We start from the raw sequence: 21,193 nt of genomic DNA on the forward strand, positions 1-21,193 counted from the left end.
GAGCTGTGTGGTAGGTGTACAGTGTGTAGTGTAATGTACATGGCAGAGCTGTGTGGTAGGTGTGCGGTGTGTAATGTAATGAGCATAGCAGAGCTGTGTGGAAGGTGTGCTGTATAATGGATGTGTGAGCCCTGCAGGCAGTGTGACGAGCGTCTCCTGACATCCTGTTGCTTCAGATGAAACACTTCTATGGAAATCAGACTCTGCTACAAGAAACTCCTCGGAAGCCGGAGCTTGACTCCTCCCAAACACGTGACCGATCACATGGACATGACATCATCAAAGGTCCTTCAGCGCATTAGATTCTAGCAGATACGGTAACTTTTTGGGAAGCTCGGCCGGTGAGTACAAGAGTGGTGTAGATCCAGGCCATAGTGATCCCCTCATCTCTCTGACACAGGAGCAGCGCCGGCCTCTGATATCTGGACTCTGTCTGAGGATAGGGCGGGAAGTCAGCAGCCAATACCTGGCTCTGTTGCACTGTTCTTTGCTGCCCCCTCAACTCTTTTGGTTTGGTCTGTAAAGACTGGGAGTTATAATACGGACTGATCCAAAAGAAGCGTTACGTAGGGGAGGCAAATAACTGGCTGGTGGCTAAGTGATTACTTGAGTGTTACATGGAGGCTGCAGTACGTGCATTCATAGCTGTATACTCCCGCGGCCAGGGCTGTGTGTGTGTGGAAAGCCTCAGCACTGCACTCTGGAGGGCTCTTTGTTTTGCTGTAATGACTGTGTCTGTCCCCAGCTGCTTGTGATCTGTGACCCCCAGTCTCCAGGTGTTGTATGACTACTACTCCCAGTATGCCCTGAGGGCTTGTGGCAGAGAGTTGTTTCTTCACACATCACTTTGTGGCTGTGTACATGTGTGACCTGCCTGGTAGAGATAGGGCCTGTGTCATGGAAGAGAATCTACAGTCACCTCAGTGTAGAAAATAATGTGGGGCCATAATCCATAAATATAACCTTCCACATGCCAGACCATCGCTCTTCATCCGGAGAGGAGCTGAGCCCTTGTTGTTGAGATGTCCTAGTACATGGACCACGTCGCTCAGACACCAGTCCTCAATCCTGTGGCGTCTCTATAGTGAGACAATTCCTTTAAGGGGATGCTTTATCGAGCCCTCTTATCCTTAGTTCTGTCATTGTTATGTTGCACGTTTATTTATTGGAGGACTCTGTCACCAGATTGTACCCCATTACACTACCAGCGCCTCTTTTATGTGAAATATCACCCATTTACCTTTAAAAAAAAAAAAAAATCTCACCCTGAGTTGTATACATACGAGCAGTATTTGCCTGAGATGAGTCAAGTTTAGAGGCTGCAGGAAGAATGTCACTTCAGCCGTCTTGTATCTTCGGTTGAATCATGTTTATGGTGTCATATTTAAGGTCAGAATCTAATCTTTCAGATCACATCAGGCTTGTTTATCTACAGAACTTGAGATACAGGCAGTTATAGACACATTATTAGCTCCCAGAGCCACAACCTTGATTCAATCTGAAGTGATGTTCCCCTGCAGCCTAGAAACTTGACTCTTCTAGGCTCATTTTCACATGCTTTTGGAAGAGGTTTTTTTTATATAGGTAAACAGTTGAGATTTCACATGAAAGAGGGCATTTTAGAAAGGACATTTCATTTCTTACCTGAGGGGACTGCTAGTTTAATGGGGTAAAATCTGCTGACCGGTTACCATTAAAGAGGACCTGTGAGGGCGATTTGGGACACTATAAACCACCCATATGTCCTATGGTTAAGTGTTGCCCAAATTTGCCCATTTTCAAGTCTCTTTGTGCCAGCGAGTAAAATAAAAAAGCTTTTGTACTTACCTTGGTCCGGTGTTCCCTGCGCCATCAATACGTGGTTACAGCTCTTAAGCAATGTTGACGCTGAATGTGCTGCTCCAGCTTCATTAATGTACTGTGTGGGGAGCACTAGAGATAACTGGACTCTGACTGAGGATAGGGCGGAAAGTCATCAGCCAATACCTGGCTCTTACACTGTCGTTTCCCCTCTTGGTTTGTTCTGTAAAGGGAGTTGTAGTACAGACTGATCCAAAAGAAGCGTTACCTGGGGGAAGGCAAATAGCTGACTGGTGGCTAAGTGATTACATAAGCATTATATTTTGGAGGCAGCAGTATGTGCATTCATAGCTGTAGACTCTCATGGTTCAGTGTTCCCAGCACCTGCACAGCCCCACAGTGTCGTCGATATAATACATGAGACCTATCTCTAGGCAAGTATAAAGGTGTGGGTTTTTTTTGTTTTTTTTTAATATAGCGTCTAAGGAGGGACTTTCTATAGGGCAATTTGGGACACTAAATCACTGGTCCTTGAGGACCTGTGGGTGAATTAGTGTCCTAAATTGTCCTGACAGGTCACCTTTAAATTTTATGTTTGGTCCAGGAACTGTGGTCTGCATGATGACCACACTTCCCCACCATCTGAGGCTCATCTGTGAGCTATCGTGAGCACAACCACGACTATACTGGCCCGCACTCCTGGGAATGCTTCTTAATCGATCTATGGGAATGAGCAGACCTTACCCCAGGAGTGAGGTCACAAGACACCGGATTGTTAGTGCACATCAGTAATCCTTACAATATGCTTTTCTCAGAAATTCGGTCTGAGCTCAACTTCTTGAATAAAATCTATGCACAAACCAAAGTTCTTTCTATTTCACAAGATACAATCCTTACAATATAATTACGACGAATGAGATCTGTAAGGAGATGATTGTTTTGGTTTTTTTTTTCCCTCTTTTTGGCCTGTGTTATAGCAGAAACCAATGGTGGACATTAAGGTTTTGATTCAGGAGTTTTGATGCATGTTACAGTCATGTGCTTACTGTGATTGCTTTGGAAGACTGGGAAGAACTCCCGAAATCATCATGAGGGATTTATACACTAAGGTCGGCGGCACACGTGGCGTTTTGAACCCGGTTTTGGGATGTTTTTAAGCAGTCCTTTACGGCGCAGAGGTACAGGGAATGTATGAAGAGGGCTCACGGGCTGAGTCCTCTTCATACAAGTGTGGGGGTTGTTGCATATTGCAGCAAACCCCCACCGCTAATAACCACGGTCGGTGCTTGCACCGATCGCGGCTATTAACCCTTTCATTGCCGCCGGCAAAGTCGCCGGCGGCATTTAAAAGACGACGGAGCATGGGTGCCGCCATCTTTATTCCGATCGCCGCGCCCCCAAACGTCATCGGGGGGCGGCGATCGGTTGCCATGGTAGCCTAGGGTCTTCGTTTGACCCGAGGCTATCTGGCTTCTGCAGATTCATTACAATGAGCCAGTGGCTCATTGAAATGAATGTGCTGCAAAAATGCCATATATTGCAATACAGAAGTATTGCAGTATATGGTAGGAACGATCTGACCATCTAGGATTAATGTACCCTAGATGGTCTAAGAATTAGTGGGGGGAAAAAAAAAAGGTTTAAAAAATAAAAAAAATAATAAAATATTAAAAATTCGAATCACCCCCCTTTCTGTAGAACTGATATAAAACATAATAAACAGTAAAAATCACTGACACATTAGGTATTGCCGCGTCCCAAAATGCCCGATCTATCAAAATATAAAAACGGTTACGGGCGGCGGTGACCTCCGAGACTGGAAATGGCGCCGAAATGCGACTTTTACACCTTTTTACATCACATAAAAAAATTATCAAAATGTCGCACAGACCTCAAAATGGCAGCAATGCAAACGTTGGCTCATTTCGAAAAAAACACCTCACACATCTCCGTGCGCCACATTCGTTTAATTTTTGAAAATGTATTAAAATGCAATAAAACCTATATAAATTTGGTATCACCGCGATCGCAGTGATCCAAAGAATAAAGCTGAGGTGTTATTTTGAGTGCACAGTCAAAGTCGTAAAAACTGAGCCCACAAGAACGTGCCTTTTTTTTTTTTTTTTTTTTTTTCAATTTTTCCACATTTGGATTTTTTTTCAGCTTCGCAGTACACGGCATGTTAAAATAAATAACATTACGGGAAAGCGAGAAATGAGCGAAAAAACCCTGCGTCCTGCTCGTGGCTGATGTATCTGTTAAATGGTGCCAGATTTAACCCCTTAAAACTACTGGACCCCTTAAGTGGGACATGAATTGGGTAGAAATCCCTCTGTTGATTTCTGTCCCTGTGAAATCTGCCCATTTTCCTATAATAAAAAGTCACATGAAAATGAGCTGTGAAGTAACAAGTTTTTGGGCTGCAGGGGGAGCGCCACTTTATTTTTGGTTCTATAGAACCAAGCAATACGCATAGTGTCATACTGAAATTATATATGTGTTCAAAGTTTCACCAACAGTCTTAAATAATAGTAAAATTAGGGCTTTAATCAGAATATGGCCATTGTGGAAGTGGATATGGCCAGCGCCCATCACGTGCGGCACCGTACCGCTCCGTACCCGGGAAAAAGATAGGACCTGTCCTATCTTTTCCCGTAATACGGCGCCGTGCGCCATGCATCTCTATGGAGAGGGGCGGGGGTGAGCTGCGCTCTCCTCCTCCTCCTCTCTCCATACACTGCCGTTGCCCGGTACGGTACGGGCGGGCAACGGCAGTGTGAATATAGCCTTAAACAGAGTTTTGATTTAGACTTGCTATGTTCTCCTACTTATGAGATACTACAGAGTAGCTTGTACAAGGTAGGGTGCCAGGCACAGGGTGCATGTCCTCCTCTACAGAACTGTCCTGGGTATTTATGCTCTAGTGCCCCATATTTTATGAGGGAATGACATAGTGACTCCTGTGGCCCCCTAGGATTTGTCCTTGTACAGTCAGTCCATCCATTAATATGTTGTTGCCAGTCTTGAACTGACTATATGGCTTTCTTTTATTTATTTTCTTTGGTACTAGAGGGCAGGTCTGAATTTTTTATTTATTTATTTTTTTAAATCTGCGTATACAATGGGTTATTAGCTGGTCTTTGTTGCTGGTATTATGAGTGGTTTGTTGTTGTTTTACTTAGACAGCAATGATTAACTGAGAGCTTGTGCTGTGTTACTAACATTTACTTTAGCAATTGCTGACCTGTATGGAATGTGTGCCGGGCTCTTCAGACTCGCTGTGCTTCAATAAGGGGGAGGTTTGGAGCAGCCGCCCATAAGTATGACAGGAACATGTCCACACCTAGACATAAGCAAAACTGGAGGGGCTTCTATGAACATTGCTGCTAGTATGACATACAACAACTGATTCCTCAGGCAATGCCGAATTTGACTCCTAGAAATGCTACATGTCTACGGCCTTATTGAATTGGATGGAGCAGTGGTCATGCATGTGCACCCACTGTTGGTCCTGTGGTTGGATACCCAGGAATTAGATATTCCCTCTGTTCTGTAGGTGGTAATTGAAATCTGTCATACTACACTTTTTGTAGAAAACTGTTTTTAATTAATAATTGTAAAGCTTAATAATTTTGAGCTTCTGCTGTTCTTATTCTCTTAGGCCGAATTTACACGAATGTACGCCTGCTGGCGGGCATACGTCCGGTGCCATTGAGGGGAGGAGGGTGACCCCTCCGCTCTCCATAGAAGTGCGCTGCGCACAGACCGTACACCAGGGTAAAGATAGGTCATGTCCTATTTTTTTCCCCTCGTACAGAGCGGTACGGTGTAACATGTGTGTGGCACCATATATTGCTCCATATGGCCATTGCCGTCTAGGGGGGGCATATTTAACCTCACCCAATATGGGCATGTAAATGTGGCCTTAGAATGATATGCATAAAATGATGATAAAAATACTCTTTATTTATAGCGCCATCAAATTCTGTAGCGCTTTACAGATTCTGGGGAACATATGCCAATAAAATAAAGCATTACAGAGTACAAAAAGAAATATGGAACAATAGAAGTGAGGCCCTGCTCGCAAGAGCTTACAGTCTATGAGGATGAGGGGGGACAAAGAGCTATAAGAGCTTGTATAATGGTCCAGGCATTTTTATAAGGAAATGGAATAAAAAGGAATAAAAATAATTTAATAAAAAGTGCTGCTGCTTGAACCAGTCATCAGCCGCAATCTTATATACAAATGTACATACAAAGAAGGGATCTTTTAAAACTTAGCTTTTACTGAGAAATCTTATAAAATATACAAACATTATGTGGTACAAAATAGCAACTGCTATGTAGAATCCTTAGTGCATGAACCCCATCTAGGAAAAAATAGACAAATGCAAGACATGAGCTGGGTGGCCTAAATGGATAAGGTTTCACATAACACAATAAAAGACACCAGGCTCACCTTGACTGCTCAGCAGCATAGGTCATCGATGCACACTATCCAACTTCCTTGGACGCGACAATTGTTCATTGGTTTTGTTTCAAGAAAGAGACGTCAGAGTGCTCGTCCAGAAAGAAGACACAACGTGTCTTTAAAGTGTGAAGAGGATAGGTGAGTACAAGCAGGGTAAGATGGGACTTACGGATGTCAAGAATGGGGTCAAAATGACAATGTCACTCTCCTAGATGCACCCTAAGTCCAGCTTCTCTGATACCCTGAGAACCTTACCTCGGAGTCGTGGTCCTAATTGGCCACAACCCAGTCGGTCCTGCAAGGCCGTGCCCGGGGACGCTATTACTGGGCCCCCACAGCCCCAACCTGACCACCAGTCCGTACCAACCAACAAGGGACGGATTACCCCTGTGTTTCTCTCACCTACAGTAAAGGGACACTGTTTGGCGCACCGCAACTTTCCCCTGATGAGCCCTGGAAGGGTGAAACAGGTCCTGTCGGGATTCGGTTACCCTGGTCCCTACGTTGTGTATTAAATTATCATAGGTCGAAAGACGGTCCATAATTGTATACCACACTCTCTTCAATTCCTTTACTGGAACCATTCCGGCGGTATAGGCTTGCGTGATAGGGCTACCTAGCCAGGGATAGGTTCCTGTCGGGGTTGTGGCCAATTAGGACCACAACTTCGAGGTTAGGTTCTCAGGGTATCAGAGGAGCTGGACTTAGGGTGCATCAGGGAGAGTGACATTGTCATCTTGACCCCATTCTTGACATCCGTAAGTCCCATCTTACCCTGCTTGTACTCACCTATCCTCTTCACACTTTAAAGACACGATGTGGCTTCTTTCTGGACGAGCGCTCTGACGTCTCTTTCTTGAAACAAAACCAATGAACAATTGTCGCGTCCAAGGAAGTTGGATAGTGTGCATTGATGACCTATGCAGCTGAGCAGTCAAGGTGAGCCTGGTGTCTTTTATTGTGTTATATGAAACCTTATCCATTCAGGCCACCCAGCTCATGTCTTGCATTTGTCTATTTTTTCCTAGATGGGGTTCAAGCACTAAGGATTCTACATAGCAGTTGCTATTTTGTACCACATAATGTTTGTATATTTTATAAGATTTCTCAGTAAAAGCTAAGTTTTAAAAGATCACTTCTTTGTATGTACGTTTTTTTGCCTCTAGGGTATAAATGATCACGGGTCATTGATGGTTATTGACCACGTCTTTTGGATTATTTTTCATCTTATATACAAAGTCCAAGGTCAGTGCACTGCAGAGAAGCATTTTCCGGATAACAGATAGGGGGGTACCCAGAATTGGATAATAAAGAGTTATAGTTGCATGCAGTTAGCGAGTGTGATAGGCCTGCCTAAATAAATGAGCATGTTTGAAGCTTTGTGGGTTGGGTATTAGTCTCATAGACCAGGGTAGGGCCTTCCAGAAATTTGGTGCCGCTCTGGAGAAGTCCTGGCAAGTTTGAATTAAGGAAGACAATAATCTAAGATTACTGGCAAATGATATCTGGGCATTGACAGTTTGGGGTCCAATTAGTGCGGTCATTGTACCTGTGTAGAGGAAACCCTTTTGACGAAGGGATTTGTGACAAATACAGGAGGAATAACTGAGTAAAGGCACAGTGCACAGTTATACATAAAAATTCTCCAGAATTTCATGGAAAAGTTTTAACTTTATTGGCCATGTATTTCAAGCGCAAACCACCCTCATCAGTCCTGAGGCAGAAGTTAGTGATATTCCCCTTCAATAGCATTATAAGAGCTAATAATATTGCAAGAATTAGAAATCGTATTAATAAATGTATAGAGTGAGGCCGTCGGTTCACTTTGGTTAAGTCTTGCTCCATGCTATTTTTATTCTAACTTTTTGAGAGAAGGCATAATATAATACTACTCTGTTTCTCCTCTGTAATAGAAATGGCTATGACAGAGCAAACTCCATGTTTCCCAATGAGCAACCACACAAAAGAGCGTGTTACCATGACGAAGATGACGCTGGAAAACTTCTACAGTAACCTCATCACCCAACATGAAGAACGAGAGCTAAGGTATATAATGGATTTACCTCCTCCTTCTATGATGTCTTTATTATTCAATATTCCTTAAAGGGGTTCTCCAGTGACAGATTGACCTTGCTTTACCTTATCTCCCCACACTTATAAATTCATAATTCAGTGTCATTAAAGGGGATTCCCCACGAATCAAAGTTGTGAGACCCCCACAGATGACGAAAACGAGGGGAAAGATGGGGTCCCAATTACCTCAGTCGGACTCCTAGTCGCTTCATGCGAGTAATTGAGCAGACGGAATGGAGCCGATGGAAATTGCCGAGTGCCGCAATCGTTGCTCAGCACCATGGAGATGAATAGAGCAGAACGGTCAAGTGCAGCGGTCTGCTCCATTACTCTCCTAGAGCGATGAGGGGTCCGACAGAGGTAGCTGGGACCCCATTGGGCCCCTCGTCTTCGTGATCTGTGGGGTCTCCTCACTGAGATCACCACCGATCAGCAAGCTAGGCCGTGGATAGGGCCTGACTTGATTCGTGGGACACACCCTTTATATCTTCTGCTCCCCTTTTCATTAAATCAAAGTCATTCCTGTGCACTTCCAACTTCTACACAGAAATGACCTGTTTGCTTTCTCTGCTCTCCAGTCGGCCATGTGCACTCAGCTCCTTGTTCCCTGCCGTGGGTGTGTGGCTACACGTTACTCTGTATGAATGAGCTGTGCTGAGGGATTGTGGGAGATGTAGTCTTTTAGCAGAGTGGGGACAGCCAACTTGGAATGATGGAGCATTGAAGTGAATAGTGAAGGAAAACAAAGCATACAGCCCAGGGTGGTGAGCTAAGGGTGTGTAGCTATAATATATGCAAAAGAATTGGCAAAAAAATTGGCAAAAAAAGGCCTTTAAAAGGCCTATAGACATAAAAGGATTTCTGAGGTCAGAATATTGATGACTTTTCCATAGGATAGGTTATCAATATCAGATCCAACTCTGCGCTCCAGACATCTGGCTTTTTAAAAGAATCGTTGCACTGCCGCGTCCTCATAGTTTGGTCTACTTATGTAGCAGTGCATGTATTGCAGTTTATTACCATATAAAATATAATTTTGTAAGCAAAAGTACTGAGGCTAATATTGGAACAACAGCAGTAATCTGACATGACTGCTATAGCCTTTTAAAGGAAACCTACCATTTCAAATGGTAGGTTTAAGCTGTAAACACCGAGCACCAGCTCAGGGTGAGCTGGTGCCGGTGCTTAGTTTCGTTAGTGTTAAAACCGCGGTATCGCGGTTTTAACACTTTCTAAACTTTATAGCATAAACTGCTTCGGCGCTGCGTGCGCACGATCGTGCGCGCGCCTACATAGGAAATGCCGCAGGCGTTGCGCGCGCACGGTCGCGCGCAGCGTCGAAGCGGCTTCTGCTATAAAGTTTAAAAAGTGTTAAAACCGCGATACCGCGGTTTTAACACTAACGAAACTAAGCACCGGCACCAGCTCACCCTGAGCTGGTGCTCGGTGTTTACAGCTTAAACCTACCATTTGAACCTTGAGGGCTGCTTATCCCAAATATAAAGCATATCATTGGTGAAGGCTATGGTGACCTTCAGGTTCCCTCTTGATCCGGAGTACTGCTATACTGTACATACAGTTGTATCTTGGCCTAATATATTTTACTTATTAGTGGATCAGAGTCAGTCTTCCATCAATCTAATGTGAATATTAAAGGGGGTTTCCCATGAACCAAGTTAGGGCCTATCCACAGGATAGGGCCTAACTTGCTGATAGGTGGGGGTCTCAGTGATGAGACCCCCACAGAACATGAGAACGAGTGGTCCGATGGAGTTCCAGGTACCTCAGTCGAACCCCTTGTTGCTCCGTCAGACTGATGGAGCAGACTGCCGTGCTGGACTGTTCTGCTCCACTCAGATCGCTGAGTGCATCCAGATAGACTTCCTGTCTAGCTACTTTGCACACTCCGTTTTCCTATGTGAAGCCACACGTTTTTTGTCACACCACTAGAAAGTACTGCCGACTGCCTTGCTAGTGGTTTTTAGAAAGATTTACTTTGAATTTAGGAAACTTCTGCCATTTATAACTTTTGAAAAAATTTCTGTACAAAGCCACTTTACAAATCTTTCTAAATGTTTTTATGGTTTGGTTAACCCTATGATGCAAATTCTTCTTTCATTATATTGTGACACATAATGTGCACAACCTTTTTCTTACTCTAGTGTTTGCTTGTCCTTTTAGACAGAAGAGGCTAGAAAAAGTCATGGAGGAAGAAGGCCTCAGAGATGAAGAGGTAAATGGAATGAATTATATATGTGATCTCCTTGGGTAGCCGTGATAAAAATCTGTATCCAAGAAACGGTGACCTGCTCACTACTGTTACATTCAACAGCTGCAGATTGTTCTATGCCTCTCTGGATTTATAGATCATGATAACATCTCTGATATTACATTTCCAAGACAAAATTTAGAGGCGTCTGCAACTGTTTCTTTGTAGTCACTTACTAGTTAAATGTGATTGGAAGCTGAGCTGATTTCTGTGCCACCTCCTTATCACAGCGCCCCCTCCTGTTTTTCCTAAACTGTTTTTGTTGCACACACAGGATGATTAGGAAACATGATTTGGTGATCGGTTCATATTTTTTTTTTCTTTCCGGATGTTATAAAGCAGGGGGGCTTTAGCTGCCCTCACATTTTTTTCAAATTACCGAATTCCTAAAAATATGTTTACAACTCACACTAACATTTTTTGAAAGCAGAATTCTGACACATAGTGAAAACACCACCCTATGCTATTCACCTTCAGAGAGTACATCATATTGTAGCACTGTATTAAAAAACGTATTACAAAAGACGTACATTCATCTGGGTCAGTCTCTTTACAGGGAATCTGTCACCAAATTTTGCCCCATTAAACTACTGTCTCCCTCAGGTAGGGGTTGAAATGTCCATTCTAGAATTTCTCACCTGTGTACCTATAAAAAAATGAAATGTTGCCTGAGATGAGTCACTTTTAGATGCTGCAGGGGATGTCGCTTCAGACATCCCTAATTTTGGTTCTATAGTATCTAGAGCCAATTTTCTCAGTCTTATTAAAGGGAGGATTCTATAAAGGGTATTTCACACTGTACCTGAGGGGGCTAATGGGGTAAAAGCCGGTCCCTAAAGACAGAAAACTGAAGAATGGCATCTTTATAACAAATAAGTTGAGTAAGTAAATAGTTGTAAGTACTAAGTTCCTGTGGGCCAGTACATGCTGTTACATACCTCTAGGCATAAATCTTGGATGCCTTTCCCATTACCTCACAGGATTACAGACTGTGCAGCCAGTAATACAGCTGACCTGCCTTCTTTACAGCTAGGTGACCTCATACTATCAAAGGTTACTTTGCATGTCTCAGCCGAACCCCACAAAAATAATGGACTCTATCAATGGCACCAAGAAATCGGGCTTTGATTCTATTTATAATGCAACAGTGATAGTGTTCTTTTTTTCCTTCTCTCCTCACTTATCTGTGTCCCCTAAAGTTGTGGTAGCTGCCAACTAACAATCATGTATTGTCTGTCTATGTCCAACAGCTCTGTCACTTATCGTCTGACACCAGCTGCCGAATGACAGGTTGCAGAGCAGTTATCTCTCTCTCTACACACATATATTTATTTGTAGCTGCCACACCTTTTCAAGAAAGTATGAGGAAATGCAGCCTGTAGAATGTAATGTTGGTGCTTACTTGCTCTCTAATTCCAGAAGTGTTTTTATCTAAAATGCTGGTAACCATTATCTGTAGGGATGTTTTGTAGACCATCTCAATCCCAATAATTATAAATAAGGTCATTAGAATATTAATATTCAAACGGTGTCAATTGCTACAATATAGAAACTGATGTAAAGCTCAGTTCACATGTGCATTCTGTTCCCCCTTCCGTTTTTAGAAGATCATAATAGAAACTAAGTATCCTTTAGGGTGCAGTCACATGTACCGCTGGCACTGCGTTTACAAACTCAGCGTAAGGGGGCGGACCTTGGCCCGATCGCTTAAGGGTTTCTATGGGATCGGTAACCAGAACCCGGGGTCTTGCAGTAAAACAATGGAAGACAACAGGTTCTGGTTACCGATTGCTTGCGTTTCCATGACCGCACCCTGAGGTTCACATATATGCTCTGAAAGCTCTCTGCATACACGTTGCATGCATCCATTATTGCCCACAAACCCCCAAATCAAAATGCAATTTAAGTTAAGCTCATAAACATTTGTGATCTTGAATGAGAAAAGCATAACACATATTGCTTGTCCCCAATCGCTAGCATTTAGGTGTAAAATGCTTACACAATCTGGTGAAACTCCTCCCCACTGCGCTTGAATTGTGTTTCTTAATGCAATCCGTGTGTGTTTGTGGCCTGACCTGAAGCTCCAAATGTTTTATTTTATCCTGGGATGAGTGTGCAGTGTTCACTTTCTCCCAGCAGTTGTGTATATTGTATATCTGCTCTACGTGACTGCCTGCAGCACTTCTTATACATGCTCTCTGCTGTTGCCTTTGGAAACCATGGGGTATCTCTGTATCTTATATCTATCACCTTGGTATAGGTAATGTCAATCCTCAAATGTGCACAAAACTGTAGGAAGGAAGTGAATTCAGACAAATTACAGCCATCGAAGATAAATGAGCCATAAGGCTTATCAGCAAAAGGGGAAGCGGGGTTCTGTGTCTGCATAAGGGTCTTAGTATTTATGACCCTCTGGGACAGTCTCTAACCTCTGCTCAGTGTAATCACAGGTCTCCAGTACATACCTCCTCCTTCACGTAGACTCCCCTTTCATCCTATGGATCAGGCTGGCAGATTGTGGTGACCCACAGAGCGTGCTGCACTGAAAGGAGACCGGTGACGGGAAGGTTATAGCAGAGCACCTTAACTGTAAGGAGCTTTGTTACTGGACTTGTCAGTCCTGTAACAGCCCTCCCCGTTTGCCAGGGAAAGTCTCACATGTATTTATATGTGTGAGACTTTCAAAGCGTAAAATTGCCTGTAAAAGGGAAAGCATGTAAGTCTCTGGTACAGGCGTTATTGCCATCTCTGCCCCTGCCGCACCTATATAAAATATATATAATTGGAAACTGGGGTCTTCTGTGGCCCCATGTTCACAAATGTGCTAGCTGGTGTTGGCAGCGCTCGCGTACTAGACGGGCCACAAACAGTCCACAACCTATTTGCAGGCATTAGAAATTAAAATACTGTATACCGCAGATATGCATCTAATGTATATGTCACTGTGATGAGGCTTCCATCGGGAGAATATACTCTCAGTATATACCTTGGACAGAGGCATTAAGTGACATGTGAAAAGAACCTAAGGTCTACGTGTACTTATTACAGCTCTAAACCTTCCCTCTGGTTATATAACTGAGACTAGCACCCGCACACACATTCATAAAGACATTCTGTTCACAATTAACATGCCTTGAAAACCATCCTAGGATTTCTAATTATTAGAAAATATTTAGGACTGTCTTCACAAGATTACCAAAAATAGTCAGAATGGGCCATTCCAAGAGTTCATCACCACATTATTATAGCTGTGTATATTTAGTGACAATGGCTGAACTATATGTTGTCCTTTAAAGGCTATTCACGCCTTTGTGTAAGAGAAATCAATACACGTGGTGTTGTTTTCCTGAAGTAAAATAAGGTGCATTTTAATTGAACTATTTTTATCATGCATTCATAAATAATCTTTACTTATGTTCAGCCTTTTCTACATTCAGAGTAATGGGCTGTGGGATATTCCATAGCGATGGTGACACGTTATCTTCTGTCTATTTGGCTCTCACTTAGGCATTCCTAACTTTTGCCCTGCTCTCTTCTCCGTTCACAATGATTATGCAGTTTTTTTTTTTTTTCACCTCCACTGTGTTGGGTACAATCGGGGGGGTTTTTTTTTTTTTTTTTTTTGGTGTGCTTTCCGTTAATTCAACAGACACAAGGACAGATGCATTTCTATCGTTTTGCGCATATGACCTAGATTTCCAGGACCTAATATGGGAGCTGACAGTCCGAGCTACTACTACTACTAGAAAGTAAAGATGAGCGGTCCATATTTCTGTATCGGTGGCCATGAAGCCAACCTGGTAAATTGATGCCCATAGCAACTAGCCATCAGTTATTTGCATCAGATGTTGTGAACCAAGCCCAAGTATGGAGTCTACATAGAGATAAGTTTTAAAACTTTGCACCTTTTCTGTGTGTTGAATCACTCCTGGTTTTGTCTCAATGATTAAAAAAATGGTGATCTAATTTGTGACGTGTGAACAGGTCCTTATACCCACTGGGGACATAGCTGAGCGGTGGGATCCGCAGGACCTGTTAGGTGGCTGAGGTTCATGCATGAGGAGGGAGCAAGAACATCTATTCTGGATGTCGTTGTTTCAACAGTTAGCACGTGCCCCATGTATTTTGATGGTCTCCTACAAATGGCCATAGTTTCTAAAGCCCAGTCTATGACCTGGCTGTCCTCTTCTACAGACATTGGTGCGTGAGCAAAGCTCGACTGCTGGTGTCTCAGTGAACCCCAAAAACTGCCAATTATAGGACATTTTTAATACATCCCTATTGGTAGAATGAATTTAGTCTTTGTAAAAACAAGAAGCACATACCTTGACTCTGTTCCATTCCAATGCTCCCTTTTCATGACTGTTCCTTTCTTCCAGAACGAACATTTTATCTCTGCTGGCTAATAAATTGTTATTGTTTTGAAATCTAGAAGAAGATGCGAAGGTCGGCACATGCACGAAAAGAAACAGAGTTTCTGCGACTGAAAAGAACACGTTTGGGATTAGATGATTTTGAGTCTTTGAAAGTAATAGGAAGAGGAGCATTTGGGGAGGTAAAAAGACTTTTCCAACTATTAATATAGTCGCCAATAATAAAGTGGCACAACTGGTAGAAATATAAGCAAAGAGAGAAATTAAGTGTGAATCCTATCTAAGTGACTTATTATTTTTTATTGTTGCCTTCTAGGTCCGACTCGTTCAGAAGAAAGACACTGGTCATGTCTATGCAATGAAGATATTGAGGAAATCGGATATGCTGGAGAAGGAGCAGGTGAGTAGACTCTAAAAACATACTTTTTTTTTCTCGGGGGGGGGGGGGGGTGGAGGGGGTTTGTGTTAACATCTATAAACCAATATTCTTTTTATTTTTTATGATTTGGAGTCTAATTTGATTTTGTTCCACTTTCACCATCTGGGTACATCCTATAAATGTTTGTCAATGAACCCTGGATCCAATAATAATTAGAGATGTATATAATATCTATATATCTCTTCACATACCACCAAAATATTCTTTTGGTGCTTTATTATAATGATAATGTAGGGTTAATTCTCCTTTTCATAGGTGTATTTAAATCCTCAAAGTGATGGAGATGTTTTGGCAGTTTGTGGGTTAAAAGGAAGTGGTTACATGGGTGTAGTACATGAGGATTTCAGAGCGTGTCTCACAGTAAACAACCATTTATAAAGTACAGTGAGGTTCAGCAGCTTCAGTTCTTACCACAACTTCTCCTCTATGTCGCCTATCATATTTTATGTTCTATATTTCCTTGTATCACACTAGTAGATACAAGCCTTACACAACTCCTCCTCGATCACCCCATGGTTACAGGCCATTCTTTGTGCTGGATTAATAGGAGGTTTCACCTTAGTTTGTGTTTGTAGAAAAGACTCTAATTATGAGATCAATGGGAGGACAACACGTGACCTTTATAACAGAGCTGGAAAAATAAAGCCATTCTGTGTGTAGTGGCTGAGTGTAGTAATACTGAGGGTCATTTAAAGGGAATCTGTCACCTGTGTCAACCTACCTGAGCTAACTGCTATGTTATGTAGAGCAATGCCCACATATTCACCAACAGTTTTGTTTTTATTGTTCAGCTGCTCTTTTAATGGCAAAACTTCACTTTAGAAACATGTAAATGATGCAGAAGTTCTTTGGCAGAGCACTTAGGGCACCAGCTCCACATCTCGTTGGACCCTGGTGAAACATATGTGTGTGTGTGCGTGCCCGTGTGTGCGTGCCCGTGTGTGTGTGCGCGTGTGTGTCCCAAATAACTGATTTTTTTTGCCATTATACTCTATGATAACTGCCCACTACCTGCAGACCACCCTTTACCTGTGTAATGTGATCTGTTCAAAGAGGTTTCACTAATATATATATATACATACAGTGCTGCGTGTTGAGGATCTGATAGCTATTCATTAGAATTTTTTTTTTTTTTTTTTTTTTGTACTTGCAATCAAACTTCCACACATACACAAAAAATTGTGTACAGCAGGACTGATAGACAGGTTGGAATTATATCTGTGAAATGCTATATTTTTGTTAATAACAGTGAATTAGAGAATGTGTTATCCTGAGTATCTTGTTTTGATGGGAATATCCCTATAAGGCTAAGGCTGTGACATTGAATATAAGTTTTGGTCATTATTTTGTTGCGTTGCTGCATACTTTGTTTTTTAGAACTAGTGACAGGAAAAATTTCTCACACTTTTTAGCTGGCTTGTCTTAAACCCATTTCCCACCAACTGGTTTGTTTATACAAACTCCTTCCATGTGTTAAAGAGATGTACTGGACCAAACCTAGAATGGCTGAACTGAATGGACAACCTTGGGCCATGTATTATGCCTTGTCGCCATTCACGTGGACAAGGCATGAAAAAAAGTTGCAGTTCCTGCCGTTCGGCCAAGAATTGCAACTCTTCTTTAGTTTTCTGGATCACACATCTGTTTTTCTGAAAGAAGGCAGGGCGAGAGGAGAGGAAGGGTAAGGTGCGTGGACCCTATTAGTAAATCTGGCATGCAGTGCGAGGGGGGATTAGGACTGGCTCTCAAAACACCTTAATTCTTAATACATTTCTCCATCTGAGTTCAGTTCAGTGATCCCGCGCGCACACACAAAGCAAGTTTCACGGACAGAACTTGCTCTTGGCCAACGAGCTTTTGTGTTGCTTGAGTCTCCACTAGAGAGAGTTTAATGGGTTAACAGAAACTTTTTCAAATATGCGACAAACTGAGACGATATTGAGGAGAGAAATATTTTGAAACCATAGCTTTGTTTTTTGAAGAAGCTTGTCATGCATTTTCTTTCTCAGCTTGAAATTTGGGAATGAGCATAACCGAAGCAAAATTAAGTTCACACATAACACTAAGGACGGAGTAATGGGTAACAAGAGGCAGACCGGGGCAATAGTTATGTGTGGTTTTGTCCAGGGCCGCTACCATCCCAATTGAGATCTTGTGCGAATCTCCTATTCTTCATCTATATCATATAATTGTCACAAGTTGTGCTGCTCCTAAATCCTGGCGTCTGTCTCTTAAAGGATTTTGCTTCTTTTTGATGTGGAGCTCCTGTAGCAGTTAGGTTGGAGTGACAGTGAGGCCCTGCACGCTCCCAAGGGGTTTTCCTCATGATGTTCTTATGTCCTATTCTCACTGAATGATCCCTAGCTACTGTATGTCTGGTATGTGCATGTGTTATTTGTATATGTACGTTTATCACACGTGTGTGTGTATTTAAGGGTTTGACTACTGTATATATATAAACAACATGTAATGTTTGTGTACGTATTGGTGTGAATATATGTGTTCATTTCAGGAATGTATATGTGTGTGTGTGTAGTAACTGCAGGCATTGATTTGTGTACAGATCGTGTTTGTTTTTATACAAACATTGGGACCCTTTTGGTGAGACCTGCATTTGTTCCCAGTACAGAGGTTTGTTGTACTGAGAATAGGGTATTACTTACAAATTTATATTGTGTGTCATCTACACACGATCATGGAAATGGGTGCCAGAGTCTATATTAATTTAGTTTCAATGTCTGTGATAAACCTGTCTGAGTGATTTGAGACACTAAACCAATTATAGGTCCACTTTGCCATGTAACATCTCTTTCCATGGCTGCTATTAAGTAACCCAACTTCTATACTTGCCTAGGGGTGACTCCTATAAGGCACATCCTACTCTCCATCTCCATTTTTCCTGGTGCCTACCGGTTGCTACAGTAAATCCAATATAAGTATGTTGTGGCATCATGGCACTTCACTGAATGGATGTGCAGCTACCAAAAAATTGAGATCAAGGATAGAAATGTGTGTGCCATTTTATTTGATGCTGCCTGAGCGAATTATAAGGATAGTACAGGGAGATTTGGTACATTACACCACTGATCCATGTGGAGCTGTGGGTTGTTTAGATTTTCAACTCTCCTTTACAGGTCTCCTTCAAAGGAATGTGTAATGTAAAGTGGTGAGACTGTTGGCCAGCAGAAAACTACAGTATATACAGCAGTTTTATGTTGTGTTTCCTGTCACCAGTGAAGATATTTGCAGTATTTGTTCAGTGCACTGTACAAAAGTGGCTGTACAAAAGGGAGCAAACCATGAAAGCAGTAATGTTGTGGCGTTAGCCTACAGGATGTATTGCCAAGATAACACAATTATCCGGAAGTTCATTGCTCAAGAGCTTTTAGCAAAGTCACTTTGTTGTGTTCACTATTCAGCTGTCCAGGAACCCTGAACCTGGATGAAATAGTACCTGGAACAGTCATCTCGCTGCATCCTACTATTCATCCATTTTGTATAGAAAAGTCCCAAAATAACATTTTTATGGCAAATCTATCTGCCCTACTATCACTGTGTATGGTGGGTAGTAACATTTTTATTATCAAAGTTTAGGGATTTTGAGTACAGGGGTTAACACTTTCCCTGCCAGGCATTTCTGAAAATTTTGTCACGTTGTTCGCCACAGAATTTTTTTTTTTTAAATTTGACACTTACAAATAAAACGCGAATTACAGCATAAAGAATACATATTTATTCTGAAACCAGGCACTTGCTCCATCTTCAAAATTGCATTAAAAAGTTTATAGACACAGGTGCCGTCATGCAATTTTGATTCAAAGTGTAACATTTTATTAAAAAATACATACAAATTTACTCTGATGGCAAAAAAATGTGCTCCAAACAGAAAATATTAGCTTCAAACCTCCTAATGTACATGTGTAGAGTTCATAGAAGACTTATAGTCATATGTTCACATGAATAAATCATCAAAATATCACTAAAACAGAAATAATCAAAAGTCTGCTTTTCAGCTAGAAATTTTAAGACTGTCTCAGTCTGCAAAATATAGCAACAAAACAAATTAAAAAGGAAAGGAGCCCCTAAAACGCATATATTTTTTTGAAAGCAGACAGCAAGGCAATTGCATTTGTCTTGATTACAAGTTAAAAGCCTGTACCACCCTTGTGTAACTTTATGACAACACAAATTATTTTAAGATGCAATGAAACAATTAACATTTTGTGACGTCAGCCGCTTGCTGACAATCTACTATGCCTGTGACGGACCTCGTGGACCTCTTGATTTCACAGCATAACTGTATAGAAGAGGACCTGCCGGGGGGTGTCGGAAAGGTGAGTACACTGTTTGTTTGTTTGCTTTTTTTTTTTTCCTACAGGCATTATATTAGGGTAGTGGCTGCAGGCTATATTCTACAGGGGGCTGGAAGGCTATATACTACTGGCGAGGTAGTAACCAATGCATTTCCCACCCTCGGATTATACTCGAGTCAATAGGTTTTTCCAGTTTTTTGTTTAAAATTGGGGGTCTCGGTTTACACTTGGGTCGGCTTATACTCGAAATACAGTAGAAGTTTACCGTAAGCCTATGGGGAACAGATGCCACTGTATGCTGTCAGTATCCAGCCTCTGTTAAACTGAGACCTTGGGTATTTCCCATTATATGGAGTTATGTCATGGTGGAGAAATCCTGAACATACAATTATTGTGTGATGCTCCTCCTATCTCCTCCTGCTGAAAAAAGTGGATCGGTTTTCGCACCACTGGCACCCCCTTATCACTGAGTCACCACTTCTTGCCATCTCCATGGTCCAATGATGGATACAGCTGGATCCATATCACCAATGTGTGCAGGACAAGGATATTCCATCCATTTGAGGAAGCTGAGCCCCTTGATCTCAAGGATATCTCTCCCACCCTGGTTTTTACATTGCTTATAATTTGCTGCTGGACCCAGCTTTTCTTCTGTGTGATCAGTAGTTTTTGTTTTTCCTTAGGTTGGACACATTCGTGCTGAGAGAGACATCTTGGTGGAAGCGGACAGCCTTTGGGTGGTGAAAATGTTCTATAGCTTCCAGGACAAATTAAATCTATATCTCATTATGGAGTTTCTCCCGGGAGGTAATTGTGTAGTGTGGATGCAATATTGTAACATTTAGATTGTAATATCTCTGAATTGGACAATTCCATGCAAAAGATCTACATAAAAACCTGGTGCATGATACTAGATCATGTCTGTTTTGGGCCTAATTCACCTTTTGTTTTATGGATATGTTGAGTGTATGTTCAGTGTTTATATGCTCTGGTACAGAAAGCTTCAGGACAGTGCCAGGAATCTATACTGAAGACCGATATTCAGATCTGTATACACTGAACATATCCATATACTGACAAATGGTGGCTTCCTTTTTGCCTCTGTCTGCACAGTATACGTTGGATTCTGCAAAAAAATGCAGGATCAAAAGGCAAACCAAGATGCATCTATAGATCCTGCTCCCTCCTGGTGAGCGACCATTTGCACTCAGCGTAGGCCATTGGACCCTATTTGGGACAGATGCAAAGTATTGCATCCACTCCTGGCCACTACCGAACGTATGCTCTGGCAGGACCGCCAGTGATGTCACTGTCCATATAAGGGCAGTGACATCACTGGGGAAATGTCTTAATCATGTTGTCACCCCTCCTCCCACTTTCAGGGGGGAGGAGTGGAGCAGGACAACATATCCGGAGCCCTGGGGGCCCTCTCAAGAGCTGATTGTGGGGTCTAAT

General features: G+C 42.2%; 1 protein-coding gene across 1 annotated transcript in view; it reads left to right on the top strand.

Moving 5' to 3' along the window:
• The first annotated feature begins 200 nt into the window (after positions 1 to 200).
• The window catches only part of LOC140119059 (serine/threonine-protein kinase 38), a 37,698-nt gene continuing 16,705 nt past the window's right edge, over positions 201 to 21,193 (top strand). Inside the window, exons 1-6 of the mRNA XM_072137683.1 lie at positions 201 to 341; positions 8,185 to 8,317; positions 10,526 to 10,577; positions 15,046 to 15,168; positions 15,303 to 15,386; positions 20,422 to 20,545. Of these exons, the coding sequence (XP_071993784.1) occupies positions 8,187 to 8,317; positions 10,526 to 10,577; positions 15,046 to 15,168; positions 15,303 to 15,386; positions 20,422 to 20,545 (514 nt within the window). The 5' untranslated portion in view covers positions 201 to 341; positions 8,185 to 8,186. The remainder of the gene's footprint in view (positions 342 to 8,184; positions 8,318 to 10,525; positions 10,578 to 15,045; positions 15,169 to 15,302; positions 15,387 to 20,421; positions 20,546 to 21,193) is intronic.

This window comes from Engystomops pustulosus, chromosome 2 (assembly GCF_040894005.1).
Source record: "Engystomops pustulosus chromosome 2, aEngPut4.maternal, whole genome shotgun sequence".
In the NCBI taxonomy this organism is placed as follows: domain Eukaryota; kingdom Metazoa; phylum Chordata; class Amphibia; order Anura; family Leptodactylidae; genus Engystomops; species Engystomops pustulosus.